The 22,217-nt window shown below is 44.1% G+C and overlaps 1 protein-coding gene across 7 annotated transcripts in view; it reads right to left on the reverse strand.

Moving 5' to 3' along the window:
* Window positions 1-8,737: 8,737 nt before the first annotated feature.
* The window catches only part of klhl13 (kelch-like family member 13), an 81,368-nt gene continuing 67,888 nt past the window's right edge, over window positions 8,738-22,217 (reverse strand). For 6 of the 7 annotated variants that reach the window (XM_061750831.1, XM_061750826.1, XM_061750832.1 and 3 more), the window contains one exon: window positions 8,738-9,662. In XM_061750831.1, the coding sequence (XP_061606815.1) occupies window positions 9,175-9,662 (488 nt within the window). In that variant the 3' untranslated portion in view covers window positions 8,738-9,174. The other variant, XM_061750833.1, reaches the window with a different exon arrangement.

Here is a 22,217-nt window from a genome sequence, read left to right on the forward strand (position 1 = left end):
ATTTTCCTTTTTAATTTTGTATTTTTTTTTACTTCCTGTATATGGAAAGGCCAGGTGTCCAAGTTCTTTTGTTCATGTAATAGCGTACCACTCAGGCACAAAATGTGTGTAGATTAGATGAGAACCAGCACATTTTCTTGTGAACTGTTTGTTATTTCCAGCATTTTACGCGAGTGAAAAAGCAGATTACGGCTTGTGACTATTTCCATGAACTTGGATACATTTTGCAACATGGTCCGCATCTGCCGAGTATCAACTTGTCACCCAGGAGTCATGTTGAGTCACCCATTCATCAGAAAGGTGACTCTTGTACCCAGCAGCGAGAACCTGTCACAGACAAAACTGCGCATTTGCTAAATTTGGGCTCACAAGAAGCTACTTTGCGTTTGCGTGTACACCAAGTTCCTGGTTTATCTGCGATGTGGTGACTCATGTTGACGCAAGTGGCTTTTCTTCATGTGTTTGTAATCTGTGGACTAAAGTTTAGCACATGTTCATTTTTGATTGTTGCAATAATAGCTGTGAACCCAAGTGTTCTCCATTAGAAACATTCGGCGAGGAGGTTGCATGCTTTGTCTACCATTATTCACTATCTACTAGTGTCAGATCTTTGCTGCTCTCTGCTGGTTGCATTATTAAATATATCCATTAGTCAATTAATCTCACATTTCTCATAACCTGGCAGTATTTTGAACTGAAGTGAATTTGGGTACGTAACGTACGTTGAATGGGTGTCTTTATTTTCTGGCTGGAAATCATACCAAAAAGTGGTAGTCAACTGTAAGGTGTTGGTGTTTTTATACATTTTGAATATTATTTCTTCCTGAATAATTTGAGGAAACTCTCTTTTTTTGTACCATTCCCAATGATCTTGAAAACTTTAGCATAATCTAGTGCATTCTAACAAATGAAATTTAAAATTTGGGATATATATTTGCATCTCAATAAGAATATGGTAGATAATTAATTTCAGTAGTTCAATTCAAAAAGTGAAACTCATACAGATTCACTACACATGGTGAAATATTCATCCATCCAATTTCCGTACCGCTTGTCCACAACTGGTCGCCAGCCAATCGCAGGGCACATATACATCATTTACATAATACATAATTTTGATTATAGTTTTGCAAAAAAAATTAAATACATTTGAGTAGTGTATTACATTTGAAACATTTTGAAGCCACGTTTTGAAAAATAATTACCTTTTAATGGACACATGCATCTAAAAATCACGACTCAAGAGTGTCAAGTTTGTGTAAATCTTGAGTTTTTGTAACAGATATCTAGCTGTTTTGGTACAACAAACGCAATGTATGCAATTATCAATTACAGTGTTGCTGAGAGAGATACATCAGTAAAAGATTAGAATCAATGTACTTCATAAAACACGGCAGTTCCAAAGTGCATCGTACTTTGTACTGGCACCGATTTAAACCCATCTGCATCACTTTACAGTTCAGGTAATTTAATGAAGGGTTTATAAATACTATCCATCCACCCACCCATTTTCCGTACCGCTTATCCTCACTAGGGTTGCGGGCACGCTGGAGCCCATCCCAGCTGTCTTCGTGCAGCGTACACCCGAAACTGGTCGCCAACCAATCGCAGGGCACATAGAAAAACAAACAACCTACAGATGCCAAATTTTAAATTGTAATTTAAAAGACACACAATCCTGTTACTGAAATCATTTTAGTCATCTAGAGAAAGAGGAAACAATGTGAGCTACATGACTCAGCAGAAATTATATCTTTAATCTGATTCCGCTGGCCATGGGCAGACCTAAGGTAAGTCTTCTATTTTTCATATTTTTTTGTTTTCAGCCATCAAGGAATGTGTCACTCAAACCAAGGAAACCCTGTTTCTCACCCATCCATCAATCTGCCGTACTGCTCATCCTCACTAGTTTTATGGTTGTGCTGGAGCCTATCCCACCTGACTCTTGGTGAGAGGCGAGGCACACCCTGAACTGGTCACCAGCTAATCGCAGGGCACAGATAGATAAGCAAACAACCATTCACACTCTCATTCACACCTACGGGCAATTTAGTGTACTCAATGAACCTACCACGCATGGTTTTGGGATGTGGGAGGAAACCAGAGTACCTGGAGAAAACCCACACAGGCACGGGTAGAACATGCAAACTCCACACAGGCGAGGCCAGATTTGAACCCAGGTCCTCAAAACTGTGAGGCAGAAGTGCTAACCAATCGACTACCGTGCTGCCTTATAAATACTAATGATGTGAGAATAACTAAGTAACAACAGCGGAATTACAACAGTATATGTTCAATAATAATAATACAAATACTAATAAGTATATACGGTACATTTGTGTTGGGTTTTTTTTACATTCTCCATTCGGCAAGTCAAATTGTATTATGGCTAGCTATGCCTTTTCATTCATGATGTACTCCCTCTGTTGTTTGTAATGACATGGATATTTAGGAAATGCAGTCGGACACCACAGGGTTTGAGAGGGGATGACAGAGAGAAATAACAATAGAACAAAAGATCAAACCAAATAAAAAAGAAGCATATAATTAAAGTTATATGACAAAAAATAACGAGACAAAAAAGTTGGATTTTATCTGTATGACGACTTGGAAGCTAGTGTTACACCCTGTGTGGAATCAATGTGGCAAGTGGCAAATATACAGGATGGGGCAGGACAGGAGAGGGAAGGATAGGATAATCTGTCGCCTTGCTTCCGGAGCCGCTTCCAAAGGAAGACCACCACCAAAGACCAGCTGATCACCGTTCGTGAGTCGACACTGCAATCCTTACTATGATGTACAACATCTGTGCGTAATAATTGTGGGGAAATTACTAGCTTCATATGAAATCCCAACTTTGCCTTCTCTCGCTCTGAATCAACGCATTAAACACTCACAAGCTCATTTAGTTTAGCCCAGCGACCACACACGATGTCCTAATTTCCATTTTCGTACGCCTTATTTTCTCTTTCGTTTACCCTTAGTGTTATTTTCCTTGTTGCAGTTTGTAGTTGTAGTTGTGTGTTTCATTAAATATAGCATAAAATTCCACTCGTGGTCATATTTTGTGTGTTCTGAATTTAAGTAAACCTCTGTAACCTTGGACTCAAAATATCGTAGAGTGTAGCAACCTCCAGATTATGAGACTGATTAAAAAGGTTTGTCGTCATTTCGCCTAAAGTTAAACTTGTAAAAAGTGACGTGGTGCCCCTCATATATATCAAATATCTTGATTTATAACGCTGTAATTTAAAATGATAAACCAAAAGTATCGCAAATGTCGCTCCCAGCTTATTACTTTCTCCTAAATTAATTACAATTCTTATTTCATACATAATCGCTACACATGTATCCACAGGGACACACCACTAGGATTCTTTCACTGGGTTTGGAGTCACGCACTTACTGCAACAAATAACTCATGAATATGCAAATCGCTAGTGTATCCCCTCACTTACACTATCGTCCTGTAGACTTTTATAATTTACATAATTAATGCCACCACACTTCAGTTGTACAGCCGGGTTCACGACCCTTGTCCTGCATGCTTCTTCCTGTCCTTGTCCTGTTCTATCTTGTCCTGTACTTCCCTCACAGGGTGTAGCACTACAGCCCCATGCAACACTCATATTTAATGTTTTATTGTTGTAGATAATGTAATTTACTTCTCTCATCCTGTTTACAATTAGTGCTTTGTCTTTTGTCTTTCTCTCTCTCCCTTCTAGAAACTTTGTCCTGTTCGACTGATCAAGTCTGGTTCTCAATAAACCTCAATTATAATACCACAGCGAAAGCTTAAAAACTCCAATGTGACACAGTAAAACTGTTCCAGCATAAAAGGGATAGAGATTTTCCATTCTGCTTGACAGCCGCACAGGACAAAAACAAAAAAAAAAGGACAGCAGTGTGCTCTGTAAGAGTATGCCGTCAAGTGCTTTTTCATTTCATGTGCGCAAGAATTCAGGTAACCACGGCAACCTGCCATTGTACAACGGGCCACATATATGCAAGAGCCTGAGCTATCGATCAAAACTGTCCCACACAAGCAATCAGATGTGACCTCAAGGGGTCGGCATTCATTCACACTCAAAGCAAAGGCGCTCAAATGACACGCATTTGATCTACATGTCAATATTATACAAATCATACGACATCTAGTGCAGCATGATAGTTATAGTAAATGTAATTGCAGCTATGTAAAGGCACCAACTTGCAATTAATTGTGGCATGACGTCAGGCAGAGGTCACTAATGCTGTTCTCTATACTTTTTCTTTAACTATTATTCGGCTGTAACATGTAAATAATGTCTCCGATGTTGGATGAGCATAATAATGAGTATAACAAAAACAATAGTCTAGTCTAATCTCAAATACGCTTCCTCGTGGTTATAAGCAGTAATGAGATAAAAGTAAAAAATGATGTAATGGCATTGCCAAATCACTGCTTTTCTGTCAATGATCTCACCTTTGATTGACATAAATTGAATTTCCCCTCAGGGATAAAAATAAGTATGACGAAATTAAGAGGTATAATATTTTAAATCTACCAAATAAATTGCACCTTTTGTTCTAGATTGATGCCCAATGCTTTTAGCTATTGTGCTGTTATTAGGCTGGATACAAAATGAGCAGAAATATATTAGCTGTTTATTGACACGCAATAGTATTATTGTGAATGTGACTGACAATGATACACAGAGGGGTGAAAACTTATAGATATATAGGTATATATTAGATATACTTATGACAAAAAAACAATATAACTTTATTAAGTCACAGTTACAATAAGACAGATGACCTCAGGTAAAATCTCTTTTGTGCTAAAATTTCTGGCCTTTAGCATTCACAGATTCCTTTAGTCTAGTTACTACACTCAAGCAAATTTTAAATACTGAGGTCTTTATTGTCATCAATTTCTTGACATGCTTGGATACAGTGGTGCCTTGAGGTAAAAGTGACCCGACTTAAGGTTTTCCGAGATATGAGCATATAGTTCAGTACAGTACTGGTGAGCATTCATCCGATATTTTGCTTTGACTTCCAAGCAAGATAATTCTGTTTTGCTTAATACGAACAAACAATGCAAAACACCAGAGACAGTCTGAGGAATCACACAAACAGTCGATCAACACATGTAGCCAGATAATATAACAATACTCCTAGGCATATATTCTTTATCCTCTGCAAACAACAACTAATATTACCGTGGTTTAACTGAGGAGTTTTAACTGGCACCATGTACAGTATACCCATTGTCTTTATTATAGTGCCCTCCATGGACAAGGTGTCTGCACCACAACGTCCATTGAAGCAAAAATGTGTAAAGATTGTTTAACTTTTTACATTTTACTTAACTATACCGTATGTTTTAATAAAGAATAATCTTATAGAGTACGATTCTTCTTTTTAAAAAACACATTACAAAAATGTTGGGCTTTTCAGGAGGCTGGAACAGATAAATAGCATTTCCGTTCATTTCGATGGGGAAATTTGATTTGAGTGTTTTGAGTTCCAAGCGTGGTCACACAAAAAATCTAACTCTTATCTTAAGGAATCACTGACAACATCTCAAAATAATAAATCCTTTCGGGCGAGGTCCGGTGATCGTGGTAGCCAAAATAATGTAAATAATGAAGAACTTGGTATACAACTGTATACAATGTTCCCTATATCATGATTCACCTATTGCAGATTCAGTGCATTGTGGATTTTTTTGTATACTCCTCGCACATAATTCACTATATTGTGCGATTTTGAGTGTATGCTGTATTTTTTTTGTGGTAAAATAAATGCTTTGTAGCCTAAAACAAAAATAAATAAATAATAAAACAACTATTACAAGGAATAAAATGTACATAATGTACTACTGCACATTATTTATGTTTGAGTTTAAAATGTGTTTAGGAATATAGAAAGTGTTTATAATATATGATAGAGGTTAATAGGACTGTGGGTAATATTAATAAGAGTCTGGGGAGGTTCATACAGGTTTAAAATATGTATAAATAAATAAAAAATGTGGTGAATACTGAGAAGAGTTCACCTATTGCGGGGGTGGGCCGGAACCTAACACCGCGACAAACGAGGGATTACTGTTCCTACTTTTGCACCCCCTGTATTTCAAATGTAGACTTTGCAGCCCTGGGTTCCTTATTAGCTTAAATCTGAAAACAAAAGCCAAATAATGTGTTTACATACTTTAATGATGATGTAGACTATTTAAATGCACTATGCCTCATTTAGTTGAAGGACAGCAGGTGCTGCCATTTGGATCTTTAACAGTGTGGTAAACCTGCAGGGACACAAAGTCAGAGCTGTATTTAACCTTGTGAGATCCCTGAGCAGAGCAGCTGTTCTTACAGGCCCCAATTTCAGAGCGTCAAAAGGGAAATCTCACTATTTCAAGTCTGCAAATGACTACTTACTTGATTGACAGGTATGTTGGGATGCATCGAGTTGAAGAAGACCGCAGGGCCAATAAAGTGGAAATAATCTGGATGGCGTCAGAAAGCAAACATAGCTGTAATAACACATCATGAACACAAGATCTATAATTTATTTATTGTACTGCAAAGATGCATGAAAAGTATTATCCGTAATCAGTGAGGAGATGCTCCAGCAATGCGTAAAAAATTTAATCTCGGCCTGTGACATGGCCAGATGCTGAAGAAAAACAAATCCCAATTATCGTTACCACCTCTGGCATCATCATACGCACGCGCACGCACGCACACGCACGCACACGCTGCAATCCGGGTGGTGTTGGAAGTAGAGATGAATGAGGGCCGGATTATTCAGAACACATTCCCAGGAGACCGGGAGCCACAGTGGAGCAAAAAACTTGACCTATGAATATTCATTAAAGAGGATTAATAAAGACATGTTGACCTTTCTGAAGCATGTGGGCTTTAATAATGGGATGCAGCTTTTGATTCAGTGCATAAAAGAAAGACGATTATACAACGGGAGTAACGTCAGAATAGTTTGGTCGTCCGCCATCCGCTGGGATCAATAGCTATTAACACCATTGTGCATGCAGTCAGAACTGAAGACAACGAGGAGCTGCATCTCTGCGCAGTGTTTCATCACGGTGAGGGGGCGGATCGGAGCTTTAGTTACAGTAAGGGCTGCCGCCATCATCCTCCCCCTCCCCCTCCTCACCGCTGCTGCTGAGATATGCCTCCTGACTGGCAATGTCATCAGGGTGCTTGGATGTAAACATACCCTGCAGCCTGGACAATCTGGGTCAGTTCCTGGCTGCAATAAAGACATGGCCACTCATATGTGCTAAGATGTAGACGCACACAACCCACCAGTGGTGATGAAACAAAGGTAGCCAAGATGATGAAAGTAGGATGTGGTGAGGGAGGACGTCTTTTTTTTTTTTTTTTTGCTCTAGTTCTCATCCTTCTCTCGAGGATGCATTGTTCATTAAAAGACAGGCGCCATCATGCAGTATTGACACTGGCTTACACAAACTTTGGGATTCAGAGGAACTCTGCACACTGTGACTGAGAACTGTTCCAGTTCAGCTAGTTTAAAATGAAAAGAGTAGTTATTTGAGTAGTTAGTGTGCGTGCATTACTAGAGACAGACCAAAAGACAGACTAAATCACCTTATTCCAATGGTTAGAATTTTATTCTATTTACTATAATCCCAATGAAAAAAAATTACACTGCTGTATGCTTTCCCACAGAGAAGCAGACCACACACATGCAGGCAGGATAGGAGTGAGGGCAGTGGCAGTTTCTTATATGGGCCTCGGCATTGTTGTTCACAAGCAAGGATGGGGCGAGGATCAAGGTTGTAGGCATCAAACTCAAAATGAGTAAATATTTGCAAAAAAAAAAAAGTTTACCAGTTTGAACATTAAACATCGTGTCTTTTTAGTGTATTCAATTGAATATAGCGTGAAAAGGATTGGCAAATTACTGTATACTGTTTTGATTTACGTTTTACACAATATTCCAACTTCACTGGAATTGGGGTTTATGGTGACATCATATTATTACACATACAATTGTCTGCAATTTGTTAACAAATTAAAGTGTTAGTGTTAGTCTTGAAAAATTGTGGCACGCAAATTATATATCTATTCTGTTTATGGTAATGATTACGTGGAAAAAGACAATTTATCTGTTAAAAGTGAATTAAAACTGCAAATTTTGTACAGATTTTCTGCCAAAATGAAAAGAGCAAAAGAATTTAGCAAAAAAACTTGAAACAGACACTATTTATTTTAGTGAGCCACAAAGTGATATCAGCAGCAGACCGAATCCCTGAGTTCGACACCTGTGGTCCGGGTGTAGCTAATAATATGGAAAATAATACTGAGCACAACAGGCCCCAAATCAAGGGGAATCAGAGGCAGGACAGTAATGTGCTGTAATGAGAGTATAATGAGGATATAATGCTGCGGACCGAACTCACCTGATAATTACACAAACCTTTTGTTCCTGGTAACAGCGTGAAGTGCTTGTCTCGAACACCATATGTTGCGATTAAGGATTTAATTGGCTGGGAGCAGGTGGGTAAACTGTGGGGGACGATGCCGTCTGTCACTGTGCCAGCAGGAAGCGAGAGTTTCCAGGTAACACCGGTCAGTTTCCAGGTAACACCGGCAATAAACAATCTGCAGCTGAAAGATGTCACTGGGAATCTTTCCAATCAATCACAGTACAGAATCTCAATGTCTGAGCAAACCCTCAAAGTAATGATACCATGAACGTTTAATACTTACTTTGAAAACCATGTTTATTAAATTTAGAAAACACAACTTTGTTAACAGTTTCGTAGCAATCGCAGGAAAGAAGTAAAACCGAAGGAGAGCTGTTTTAGACGGGCCTGATCTGAGGCCTGAGCTTGTCCTGGTAACCCTCTGCAGCAAAATCAGGTAGAAAAGTTGATTTGCAAAGTCCCTTTCAAGTCAAGGTACTTCCTAACACAATATAAACTTAGTGTGCAACATCAAGGTGGAAATCGGTTGCCATTACTGTAACGGTATGTCGTTTTCACCACTCGAGGACCTTGAGGGGCTTCTCCACAAATGTAGGACAGAGGGACGCAGTACAGACTTAGTCTGAAGAGGAAGTGCAAACAATGTCTATATGTGTTTGTTGGGGAGTTATGGGGTTACGGGGGTGTGACCAAAATAGGGCTCCCCCCATCACTCATCAAGGTGCTGAAAGAGGCGACTCTCTGGACGGCGAGCCTGAGATATCTTCAGGGGGGAACACTGTAAGTGTGCAGGCTCGAATCCCACCAAGCGACTCGGGCAAATCAAACACTTTGTGCCACTCGTCTTTCTCGGGGTCATACTTCTGAACTATTTCCACCATGCAGCGATTGTTCCATGAGTATCCGCCCACCACGTAGATCTTGTTCTCAAACACGGCCACGCCCACGTCGCTCTGGCCTCGCAACATGGCGGCGATAGGAGTCCATAAGTCAAGGGCCGGGGAGTAGTACTCGCAGCTGAGCACATCGTCGTAGTCGCTCGTGCCCCGGAAGTGGTTCCCGCCAATCACGTAGAGGCGGTCGCCGACCGTGCACATGCAGTGGAGGCCGCGCACTGTGGTCATGGGCGCCTTCTGTGTCCATTTGTCTGTATCTGGGTCAAAGCACATCAGCTCCTTCTGAAAGGTGTCGTGAGTGATGCCCCCTGAAGCGAAAAAAGAGGGCTAATTAGCCTTGACGCCAACCATCAGAGGAGGTAAGTGTGATGGGATCAGCCAATCACTGACTCATTGGCTGTCTTACACGTTGTGTAAGCAGGCCAGGTAGATGAAAACTATGGTCTCATTTAGAGGTGTCATAAAGGATGTGAAAAAAACCTAGTCATTTGACATACACTCAGTCAACTGAGGACTACAAAAGCAGAGAGCCACAATGTGCTCACGCGAACATGCACAAACAGACGAGATGTCGAGACGCACAAAGCTGAGGCAAAGTGGGGAGGAAAGGAAGAAGAAAAAACAGGACGTCTACAGGGAAGGCTTAAAATAAAGAGGAACACAATCCCAGCATGCATTTGGGTAGAAGCCAGCCAATCCCCGCCCCACTCGCACCTCCTAGCCAGAAATACTAGAAGCGAAAGTAGCAAAGATTTGCAGTGAATCTAAAGCAGAAACCGCTTCGGATGAATCTCAGAGATCACATGCTTGCTTCATTGAAGCTTGAGCAACCTTTTTGGACCAGAGCGGTGCCTACACAAGTGATCAAGTCAAAATTAGCCCACGCAGTAAAGTCACTGGGGAGAAATAAGTTAGCTTCCATTTCAGACATAATGCAAGAAGCAGATTTCAATACCACTTCAAACACGTGTCATCCTTAATATAATATGGGCGCTGGATCATTTGATGGATCATGGTTGTGGTCCGGACTAATTGTGGCTAACATATCTTTATTAATGCTCGTTACTAAAACTTCAGGTCACATAAATGTGACCAATTAAATATTCAAAATCCAATTGTCCCATGGCCAGTTTTTCCCATTTCTTATTTTTTTTGTATTCGATTAAACAACAAATAAAATAATCAGACACTTTTCACTTGACTTACACTTCTTTTTGTTTGCCATTTGAAAATGGAAATAATAATATACGGTATGGGAGAAAGAGCTGTGCCTCTCCAGAAAGCCTCCTGTAGGGGATGGAAGGCAAAGCAAGCATTTTTAAAAGTTTGAATGGCTTTTTAATGAATAACTCATTTGTTTTCACCCATGGATGTGTCAATAATAGTTTAGCAACCCACGTAATGTCTTGAATAAGACATTGACAATAACAAAACTGAACCTGGTAAGACCATTTATTTGTTTAATTGAAACAAAGTTGGCAAAGAGAGGACTGAACCAACACATTAGGTGAGGCAACGTGTCATGCATAGTTGCTTTGAGCGGACTGCGCACCCTGCAATTAATTGGGGCGTGGGATGTTGTTGTTTGTGTCGTGGGATGGCGACACACCCATAAATAAATAAATAAATAAATAGTCGAGTTCTGCCGCAAACACACTCCACCAACATGGTGGAGATACTGCTGTGAAAACTTTACAACAAACAATTTAGAACATTAAACCTACATAAAATTACTTCTTGTAAGAAATACTGTACCACAAGATAAGTATTATTAGCTTTGCCAAGTGCAGTTTTGTTTCTGGCATAATTAGAAAACTACCAATCCAGTTTCCATAAAACATTGCGGTGGCAACATGGCAAGGGCCAAAAACAATTATATCTGGGAGAGAATAGGAAAGAAAAATGACAAATGTTCAGTCTTGGTGCAGGTCTGAACTCTTCTGTGACATTCTAATTATAAATGAGTGGGAAGCTATGGAACAACAAATACAGCTCTGTTTGGATAATAAAATACAAAACATTTTGAGTCAGGGTTTTCTTTTAGATTGAGTAATCATTTACCTGTGTTTTCACACAAATGTAAACTTCACATTGTCAGGTTCAATTTTAAGCCTTGTGCCTAGAGCTTCTGAGATCTTGCAATAAATAAAATACATCCTTTCATAGAATCAGACCAGAATGGCTGATTTTATATAAAAGCCCTGTACAACTATCCTTCACACCTCCTCAGTCAACCCACTGCTTCCTGGAGGCGTGCTGTGTGAAAGCCAACAGTTAACCTCATGTTACATAGAACAAGCATAATGCCCATCCATCCATCCATCCATTTTCTACCGCTTATCTGAGGTCGGGTCGCGGGGGCAGTAGCTTGAGCAGGGACGCCCAGACTTCCCTCTCCCCAGCCACTTCATCCATCTCTTCCGGGGGCCAGCCAAAGGATGTAGTCTCTCCAGTGTGTCCTGGGTCGTCCCTGGGGTCTCCTCCCGGTGGGACATGCCCGGAACACCTCACCAGGGGGGCGTCCGGGAGGCATCCAAATCAGATGCCCCAGCCACCTCATCTGGCTCCTCTCGATAGTGGAGGAGCAGCGGCTCTACTCTGAAATCCTCCCGGATGATCGAGCTTCTCACCCTCTCTCTAAGGGAGAGCGGAGGAAACTCATTTTGGCCGCTTGTATCCGGGATCTCGTTCTTTCGGTCACGACCCACGTAGATCGATCCGTAAATCGAGAGCTTCGCCTTTCGGCTTAGCTCCTTCTTTACCACAACGGATCGATACAAAGTCTGCATCACTGCAGACGCTGCACCGATTCGCCTGTCGATCTCCCATTCCATACCTCCCTCACTCGTGAACAAGACCCCAAGATACTTGAACTCCTCCACTTGGGGCAGGATCTCATCCCCGACCTGGAGAGGGCACGTCACCCTTTTCCGACTGAGGACCATGGTCTCAGAATTTGAGGTGCTGATTCTCATCCCAGCCGCTTCACACTCAACTGCGAACTGCTCCAGTGAGAGTTTGAGGTCACGGCTTGATGAAGCCAACAGAACCACATCATCTGCAAAAATCAGAGATTCAATACTGAGGCCACCAAACCGGACCCCCTCTACGCCTCGGCTGCGCCTAGAAATTCTGTCCATAAAAGTTATGAACAGAATTGGTGACAAAGGGCAGCCTTGGCGGAATTCAACCCTCACCGGAAACGAGTCTGACTTACTGCCGGATATGCGGACCAAACTCTGACTCCGGTCGTACAGGGACCGAACAGCCCGTATCAGGGGGTTCGGTACCCCATACTCCCGAAGCACCCCTCACAGGACCCCCCGAGAGACACGGTCGAACGCCTTCTCCAAGTCCACAAAACACATGTAGACTGGTTGGGCGAACTCCCATGCACCCTTGAGGACCCTGCCAAGGGTGTAGAGCTGGTCCACTGTTCGACGGCCAGGACAAAAACCACACTGCTCCTCCTGAGTTTGAGATTCAACTTCCCGACCGACCCTCCTCTCCAGCACCCCTGAATAGACCTTAGCATGGTGGCTGAGGAGTGTGATCCCCCTGTAGTTGGAACACACCCTCCGGTCCCCTTTCTACCACCACCCCAGTCTGCCAATCCAGAGGCACTGTCCCCGATGTCTACGCGATCTCGCAGAGGTGTGTCAACCAGGACAGCCTTGAGGAACTCCGGGCGAATCTCATCCGCCCCCGGGGCTTTGCCCCCGAGGAGCTTTTTAACCACCTCGGTGACCTCAACCCCAGAGATAGGAGAGCCTGCCTCAGAGAACCCAGACTCTGCTCCCTCATGGGAAGGCGTGTCGGTGGAATTGAGGACGTCTTTGAAGTATTCTCCCCACCGGCTCACAACATCCCGAGTCGAGGTCAGCAGAGCCCCATCCCCACTATACACAGTGTTGATGGTGCACTGCTTCCCCCTCCTGAGACGCCGGATGGTGGACCAGAAATTCCTCTAAGTCGTCCGGAAGTCTTTCTCCATGGCTTTAACGAACTCCTCCCATGCCCGAGTTTTTGATTCAGCGACCACCAAGGCTGCATTCCGCTTGGCCAGCTGGTATCCATCAGCTGCCTCAGGAGTCCCACAGGCCAAAAAGGCCCGATAGGACTCCTTCTTCAGCTTGACGCCATCCCTCACCATTGGTGTCCACCAACTGGTCCACCTTCCGGCCAAAGCTCCGGTCGGCCGCCTCAGCAATGGAAGCGCGGAACATGGTCCACTCGGACTCGATGTCCCCCGGCTCCCCCGGAACATGAGCAAAGTTCTGTCAGAGGTTTAAGTTGAAACTCCTTCTGACAGGGGATTCCGCCAGACGTTCCCAGCAGACCCTCACAATACGTTTGGGCCTGCCACGTCGGACCGGCATCTTCCACCACCATCGGAGCCAACTCACCACCAGCTTGTGATCAGTTGACAGCTCCGCCCTTCTCTTCACCAGAGTGTCCAAGACATGCGGCCGATGACATGACCACAAAGTCGATCATCGAACTGCGACCTAGGGTGTCCTGGTGGCAAGTGCACGTGTGGACACCCTTATGCTTGAACATGGTGTTCGTTATGGACAATCCATGATGAGCACAGAAGTCCAATAACAGAACACCACTCGGGTTATGATCAGGGGGGCCGTTCCTCCCAATCACGCCCTTCCAGGTCTCACTGTCATTGCCCACGTGAGCATTGAAGTCTCCCAGCAGAATGATGGAGTCCCCAGCGGGAGCGGTCTCCAGCACCCCCTCCAAGGACTCCAAAAGGCGGAGGGAGGCTAACCTCTCGTCCACGAGGGTGAACCCCAATGTACAGGCGCCAAGCCGGGGAGCAAAAAGTATACCCACACCTGCTCGGCGCCTTTCACCGTGGGCAACTCCAGAGTAGATGAGAGTCCAACCCCTCTCGAGAAGACTGGTACCAGAGCCAAAGCTGTGTGTGGAAGTGAGTCCGACTATATCTAGTCGGAACCTTTCGACCTCACACACCAACTCGGGCTCCTTCCCTGCCAGAGAGGTGACATTCCATGTCCCGAGAGCCAGCTTCTGAAGCTGGAGATCGGATCGCCAAGGTCCCCGCCTTCAGTCACCGCCCAGCTTGCACTGCTCCCGACCCCTATGGCCCCTCCCACAGGTGGTGAGCCCATGGGAAGGGGGACCCACGTTACCCTTTCGGCTGTGCCCGGCTGGGCCACATGGCTGCAGGCCACCAGGCGCTCGCCTTCGAGCCCCACCTCCAGGCCTGGCTCCAGAGGGTGGCCCCCGTGACCCGCGTCTGGGCAAGGGAAACCTAAGTCCATTTTTTGTCCTCATCTTAAGGGGTCTTTGAGCCGTGCTTTGTCTGGTCCCTCACCTAGGACCATGCGGCTGCGATCGCTTTCCCTAGCCACGATCGGTCGGCGGGGCCTCAACGAGCAACTGCCGGCATCCCGGACGGATCCTACAAGTCTCTGAGGGCCGGAGCTCGGCTCGCCACCAGGTCAACCGGCAGGGAAGTTATGAGCGCATCCCAAATGGGACAACAACTATGAATGAAGTGGATGACCTAAGTCTTTAAGTTTAATACAGTACATCAACTCTTATATACACTACGAAGGCTCCTATGTGCAGGTGCTATTAGTCAAACTACTAATGTGTATTCCTTTAGCAGGGAAGTTATGAGGGCATCCCAAATGGGACAACAACTTTCCTTTCCTACTTCTTTTTAGTTTTGTGCATCTGTTTTTTCTTCAACCAAACCTCCCTTGTTTCCGCCTGAGATCTGGAGGAAGACCACCCCAAAGACCAGCTGATCAGCGTTCGTGAGTCGACACTGCAATCCTTACTATGATGTACAACATCAGTGCGTAATAATTGTGGGGAAATTACTAGCTTCATACAAAATACCAACTTTGCCTTCTCTCGCTCTGACTCAACGCATGAAAAGCTCAACACGCTCATTTAATTTAACCCAGTGACCACACACGATGTCCTAATTTCCATTTTCGGACGCCTTATTTTCTCTTTCGTTTACCCTTAGTGCTATTTTCTTGTTGCAGTTTGTAGTTGTAATTTTGTGTTTCATTAAATATACGATAAAATTCCACTCGTGGTCATATTTTGTGTGTGTTCTGAATTTAAGTAAACCTCTGTAACCTAGGACTCAAAATGTCGTAGAGTGTAGCAACCTACATGAGATCATGAGACTGCTTTAAAAAGGTTTGTCGTCATTTCGCCTAAAGTTAAACTTGAAAAATTTGACGTGGTGCCCTTTGACACATTACTTTGATTTTTAACAATTAAATTAAACTTACGATAAACCGGAAGTAACGCAAACGTCGCTCCCGACTTATTACTTTATCCTAAATTAATTACAATTCGTATTTCATACATAATCGCTACAGCTTCATTGATAACTTTTCAGACGATTAGAAATGTTAAATATTACTAAAAATGGTCATCTGAGATAAGTTTATCCATCGGAGTACAAATACTGATGTGGCTGACTGAGTGAAGTGAAACAAAAAAAATGGTATGAACCGCAGTACCTCAGGATGCTCACACTGCGGTACAGAGGTGCCGTGGCTCTAGCTACTCCACTAATCGCGTCTTTAACGGCGCCACACCACTTGAGCTGTGACGGTCCTTGAGCTGAGTGCATGTGTCAGATTCATCCAGCTGACAGAATACCTTCAGACAGCGGAGCAGCGTGGCCATACAACGGGAGCTGATCTGCTGTGACAGACCAACACAGAAGTGCATTTCAGCGTGGATCACCTTGCACAGCAGCTCTAACCCTCGCCGAGACCCCAGGGTGCTGCAGGGCTTCAGTGCAACAAAATTCCTCTAATTGGACATTTACCTGACCTTAAACATTTAAAGCCCTGCACTATATTTAAGACTTTGCCAGAAGCAGTACTTGAAATCTAAGATAAGTGGCTTTCAAATGAGACTCTTGGAAATACTCCAAAGCCTCTCAGCATATGCCCCTGCACAGTTTAATGAGTTCAAGACAAGAACGGTAACAAATTGTCTCCCTTTACAACAGGGGTGTCCTAACGTTTTCAAGCAAGGCCCCCACAGAGAAAAAAATTGACATTCTTCCCTTTTAATTTATTAAATATTTTAGCGATATTATTATTAGGTAGCCAAAACATCAGGTACACTGCTTGGTATGCGCAGTTTGAAACCAATGAAAACAGTGAGTTGTGTACTTGTATCTGATGGTGTCAATCAAAACTGAGCATTATGATCTTTGCAAAGATAGAATTAAATATTGGATCACATTTGACCTTGAACTGGTCACCAGTCAATCACAGGCCACATTTAGAAAACCATTCTTAACACTTACATTCACAACTAAAGATCTAATTTAGAGTCTTCAATTAGCCTCTGCAATTGCATGTTTTTGGAATGTGGTAGGAAACCAGAGTACCCAGAGTAAACCCACACAGGTACAGCGAAAACATGCAAACTCCACACTGGAAGGACAGAGCTTGGATTCAAACCCCCAAACTTAGTACAGATATGCAAACACCAAAGGCATGAAATGGTGGACACCTAGGCACGACGATCAGCCGGGCTGGCTTATCTAGTGTTAATTAATACCTATGCCCGGGAAGCCCAATAGAAGACGTCGTACGAGGTTGGTGAACTAGACTTAAACGTCACTAGCGCTTAAATTAGATTGCCGCAAATAGCACCCAATGCGGATGTCGGAGTCTCGCACACAAAATCGTTGATAAATAAGCAAGTAATAAAAATAGCAAGAGACATTTAGATCATTGTAACATAGTAAAAGTATCGCTACCGCTAGCTGCCAGCGTTCAAGAAGTACGAAACAGCCGATGACGACAGCGACAGAGACCTCCCAGACCCAGGAAAAACGCATCGGATCTATAAGATTCACGCAAATTGCCTGTTTTGAGTTCAAAACGGCGAATTTCGCCAAAAGGCGACTGATTTGCATGTATGTTAGTACCATGAGGCTGATGTGCTAACCACTTGTCCACTGTGATGCCCACAATCCAGTTTGGGCAGCCGTGGCCCAATGGTTAAGATCATCGCCTGCCACCGTGGGGGACCTAGGTTCAAAACCCCGACTGGACCATCTGCCAACATCCCCCGGACTCACGGCTGTGGTGTCCTTGAGCAAGACACTGATACCCCGAAATGCTCCCCGGGCGCTTCAGCTGCCCCCTGCTCCAGTGTGTTCCACTAACATGTGTATGTGTTCACTGTGATGGGTTAAATGCAGAGAACAAATTTCGTGTGCATGCATGCATGTTCATGACAATAAAAGATGATTCTTCTTCTTCTTCTTCTTCTTTATTCCTTTTCCAACAAAATACAATCTGCAACATGCAGAGATTATTTTTATCCAGCTACACCAAACAGACAGGCATGTTGGGTGGAAGGCAAGGTGCTCCAATGTAGCATAAGAAAACATGCAAGCGATGCAACCCAACAGGCTCCAGCCATTGAGAGGTTGCTGGCTAACAGCAGATTAGTGGTCCTGTGACCACTACGATATTCATTGCTTAATTGATCAACTGGAAGATTTAACAACATTATTAGGCTTCCAAATAGGTTGAGTGTGTGCTTACATAGCACTTAAAATGGTCACACAGTTTTGATAATCAAAATAACAGTGAAAGGTTTGAATTATGCCAGATAATAGTGTATGAATGAAGTGGATGACCTAAGTCTTTAAGTTTAATACAGTAAGTCACCTCTTATATACACTAGGAAGGCTCCCATGTGCAGGTGCTATTTGAGCATGTTAATGCTGAGTCAAACTACTAATGTGTATTCCTTTGGCAGTCAAACTTAGATATTCTATCTCTACTAATGTGTATTCCTTTGGCAGTCAAAGCTTAGATATTCTATCTCAAACCATCCTCACTGAATCAGTGATTCCAAAAATGTAGTCCGAAAAATAAGCACTGCTAAAAAATGTCAGGCTCATCATGTATGCTGCTCAACCACGAACTCCCTAAATACAAGCAGCACATCGACAGTCCCACCAGGGAAAATAACATTTTAGACCACTGCTATACTACGCTAAATAGCACATACCATGCCAAACCTCGTGCAGCACTGGGTTCGTCTGATCACTGCTTAATTCACTCAATACCGACATACAGGCAAGAACTTAAATGCAGAACATACATACATACATACTTAATACCGACATACAGGTAAGAACTTAAATGCCTTCAGTGAAAACAGTGAAAAAGTGGACCAATGATGCAAAGATAGAACTTCAAAGCTGTTTAGACTGCACATACTGGAGTGTCTTTGAAAATTCAGCTAGCAGCCTGGATGAATATACGGACACATTCTGTCACAGCCTACATTAGTTTCTGTGAAGATGTGTGTGTACCAACAAAGTCATTTCGCACATTCAATAACAACAAGCCGTGGTTCACTGCCAAACTTAAGCAACTTCGCCGAACTAAGGAAGGCGGATATCAGAGCGGGGACAGGGCCCTGTATAATAGCTAGAAACCAGCTGACTAAAGAAATTAACATTGCAAAGAGAAACTATGCAGCAAAGTTGGAAAAACAGCTTAGCGCTAACGACTCTAAATCAGTCTGGCATGCATTCCAATCGCTGACAAATTACAAGCGTCGATCCCCCCAAGCTGAGAACAATAGCACACTATCTAACGACTTGAATACCTTCTACTGCAGATTTGAAAAGGACATTTTCATTTTTTAACGTCTTGTGCTGGACCACCCCAAGAGCGACCCCCTGCAGTTTGCCTACCGAGCAAACAGGTCCGCGGATGATGCAGTCAACATGGGACTGCACTTCATCCTTGAACACCTCGACAGTGCAAGGATCCTGTTCGTGGACTTCAGCTCAGCATTCAACACCATCATCCCTGAACTCCTTTCCCCCAAGCTTCTCCAACTCAGCGTCTCGCCTGCCATCTGCCAGTGGATTTACAGATTTATGACGGGCAGGAGACAGCAGGTGAGGCTGGGGGAGACCACCTCATCCACAAGCAGCATCAGCACTGGGGCACCCCAAGGTTGTGTCCTTTCTCCGCTGCTCTTCTCTCTACACGAACGACTGCACCTCAACGCACCCAGCTGTCAAACTCCTGAAGTTTGCAGATGACACCACTGTTATCAGCCTCATCAAAGACTGTGACGAGTCTGTATATCGACAGGATGTGGAGCGGCTGGAGCTGTGGTGCGGCCGACACAACCTGGAGCTGAACACGCTCAAGATTGTAGAGATGATAATGGACTTCAGGAGGCATCCTTCGCCACAGCTGCCCCTCACGTTGTCCAGCTGCCTTGTGTCAACCGTCGAGACCTTCAAGTTCCTGGGAATTACAGTTTCTCAGGACCTGAAGTGGGCAATCAACATCAACTCCGTCCTCAAAAAGGCCCAGCAGAGGATGTACTTCCTGCGGTTTCTGAGGAAGCACAGCCACAGGAGCTGTAGAGGCAGTTCGACAGCGGTTATCGAATCAGTCCTGTGTTCTTCCATCACAGTCTGGTTTGGTGCTGCGAGAAAAAAGGACAAACTCCGACTGCAACAGACAATCAAAACTGCTGAAAAGATTGTCGTACCCCTCTACCCACACTTGAGGACTTGCACGCTGCCAGAACTAAGACAAGAGCGTGCAAAATCCTCTCGGACTCTGCACATCCCGGTCACCAGCTCTTCCAGCTCCTTCCCTCAGTGAGGCGCTACTGATCAATGCAAACTAGAACTACCAGACATTCCAACAGCTTCTTCCCTCTTGCAATCAACTTCTGAAACAGCGAACCTACAATTTCATTGAAACATGCTGCCAATTTTTTTGTCTTGAGTTTGTTGTCACATTTCTGTCGAGCCAATTATACATACTCGTGCACTCACTGTAGTAGTCTCGCCATGCTGCACTACGTGCATATCTGTTGTTGACCAATACTGGCCACTCATACCAGAGTAGCATCTGCCCCACTTTCACACTGACTGAGTAGTATCTGCAATATTTTCACAATCAACACTGTCCCAGATGATTGCGTGACTTGCATACACTCCTTGAAGTCTCGGCGCCCTTTGCACAATGGTCATTGCACCGGACTATTGCTGTATTAATCATTCAAAGTGCTAGAGGACTCTGCATCTTTTCACACAATTGTCAAAATTTTTTTTTACATTTTACCGGCATTACCAGATAACTAACAACCCTTTATTGCTCAGTGACTGTGTTTCTCAATGTCTTTATGTCTCAAAAGTGTTCTCTGTCAATTGACTGACTGTTGTCGTACTAGAGCGGCTCCAACTACCGGAGACAAATTCCTTGTGTGTTTTTTGGACATACTTGGCAAATAAAGATGATTCTGATAAGAATATAGTACCCACAACCAGGACAGATAAACACAAAGGATCTTCCATGTGACACCTCCAACACAGGCTTCATCCAGTTATCACCCCACACTTCCCCTCACCCCACACTTCCGTTGTAAAAATTTGCTCGGGATTCTCCATAGCGCAGGATATCCAAGATGGCGCCTACCAGTGTGGTCGCCTCCGTAACGCGCGCTCTTGTATTGTTTTTGTGTCTTTCGTCCGTCTTTGGAGACCTTACACAGTCGTGTAAGGTCTCCAAAGGTCACTTACACAAGGGGAGACCTGCTAACCATCAAGGAGGCTACTCCGGACTTTTTGTCACCAACTTTCGCAAATCCGCTCAGTTTCTCCCCCCGAGGTACTCAGCTGAAAATTCAGCTGGCAGCCTGGATGAATATACGAACACTGTTACATCCTATATCAGTTTCTGTGAAGATGTGTGTGTACCAACAAAATCATCTCGCACATTCAACAACAACAAGCCGTGGTTCACTGCTAAACTTAAGCAGCTTCGCCAAGCTAAGGAGGACGCATATCAGAGCGGGGACAGGGTCCTGTATAATCGAGCAAGAAACCAGCTGACTAAAGAAATTAACATTGCAAAGAGGAACTATGCAGCAAAGTTGGAAAAACAGTTTAGCGTAAACGACTCTAAATCAGTCTGGCATGCATTCCAATCGCTGACTAATTACAAGCGACGATCCCCCCAAGCTGACAACAATAGCACACTAGCCAACGACTTGAATACCTTCTACTGCAGATTTGAAAAGGACAGTTTCACACCACACACCCATTCGGCCGCACCCCCAACCACAATCACACCTCTGACTTCTCCGTTAAACATCCATGAACAGGATGTGAGACGCATCTTCAAACAACAAAAGATTAACAAAGCGGCAGGCCCGGCCCATGTGTCCCCATCCTGCCTCAAAGTCTGTGCGGACCAGCTCGCTCCAGTCTTCACTCAATAGATCTCTGGAACTGCGCGAAGTTCCATCCTGTTTCAAACGCTCCACCATCATTCCAGTCCCCAAGAAACCTGCAATCTCGGGTCTGAATGACTACAGGCCTGTCGCTTTGACATCTGTGGTCATGAAGTCCTTTGAACGTCTTGTGCTGGACCACCTCAAGAGTGTCACAGGTCCCCTGCTGGACCCCCTGCAGTTTGCCTACCAAGCGAACAGGTCTGCGGATGATGCAGTCAACATGGGACTGCACTTCATCCTAGAACACCTCGAGAGTGCAGGGACCTACGCGAGGATCCTGTTCGTGGAATTCAGCTCAGCGTTCAACACCATCATCCCTGAACTCCTTTCCTCCAAGCTTCTCCAGCTCAGCGTCTCACCTGCCATCTGCCAGTGGATTTACAGCTTTCTGACGGGCAGGACACAGCAGGTCAGGCTGGGGGAGGCCACCTCATCCACACGCAGCATCAGCACTGGGGCGCCCCAAGGTTGTGTCCTCTCTCCGCTGCTCTTCTCTCTCTACACGAACGACTGCACCTCAGCGAACCAGACTGTCAAACTCC

The sequence above is a fragment of the Phyllopteryx taeniolatus genome, chromosome 17 (genome assembly GCF_024500385.1).
Source record: "Phyllopteryx taeniolatus isolate TA_2022b chromosome 17, UOR_Ptae_1.2, whole genome shotgun sequence".
Classification (NCBI taxonomy): domain Eukaryota; kingdom Metazoa; phylum Chordata; class Actinopteri; order Syngnathiformes; family Syngnathidae; genus Phyllopteryx; species Phyllopteryx taeniolatus.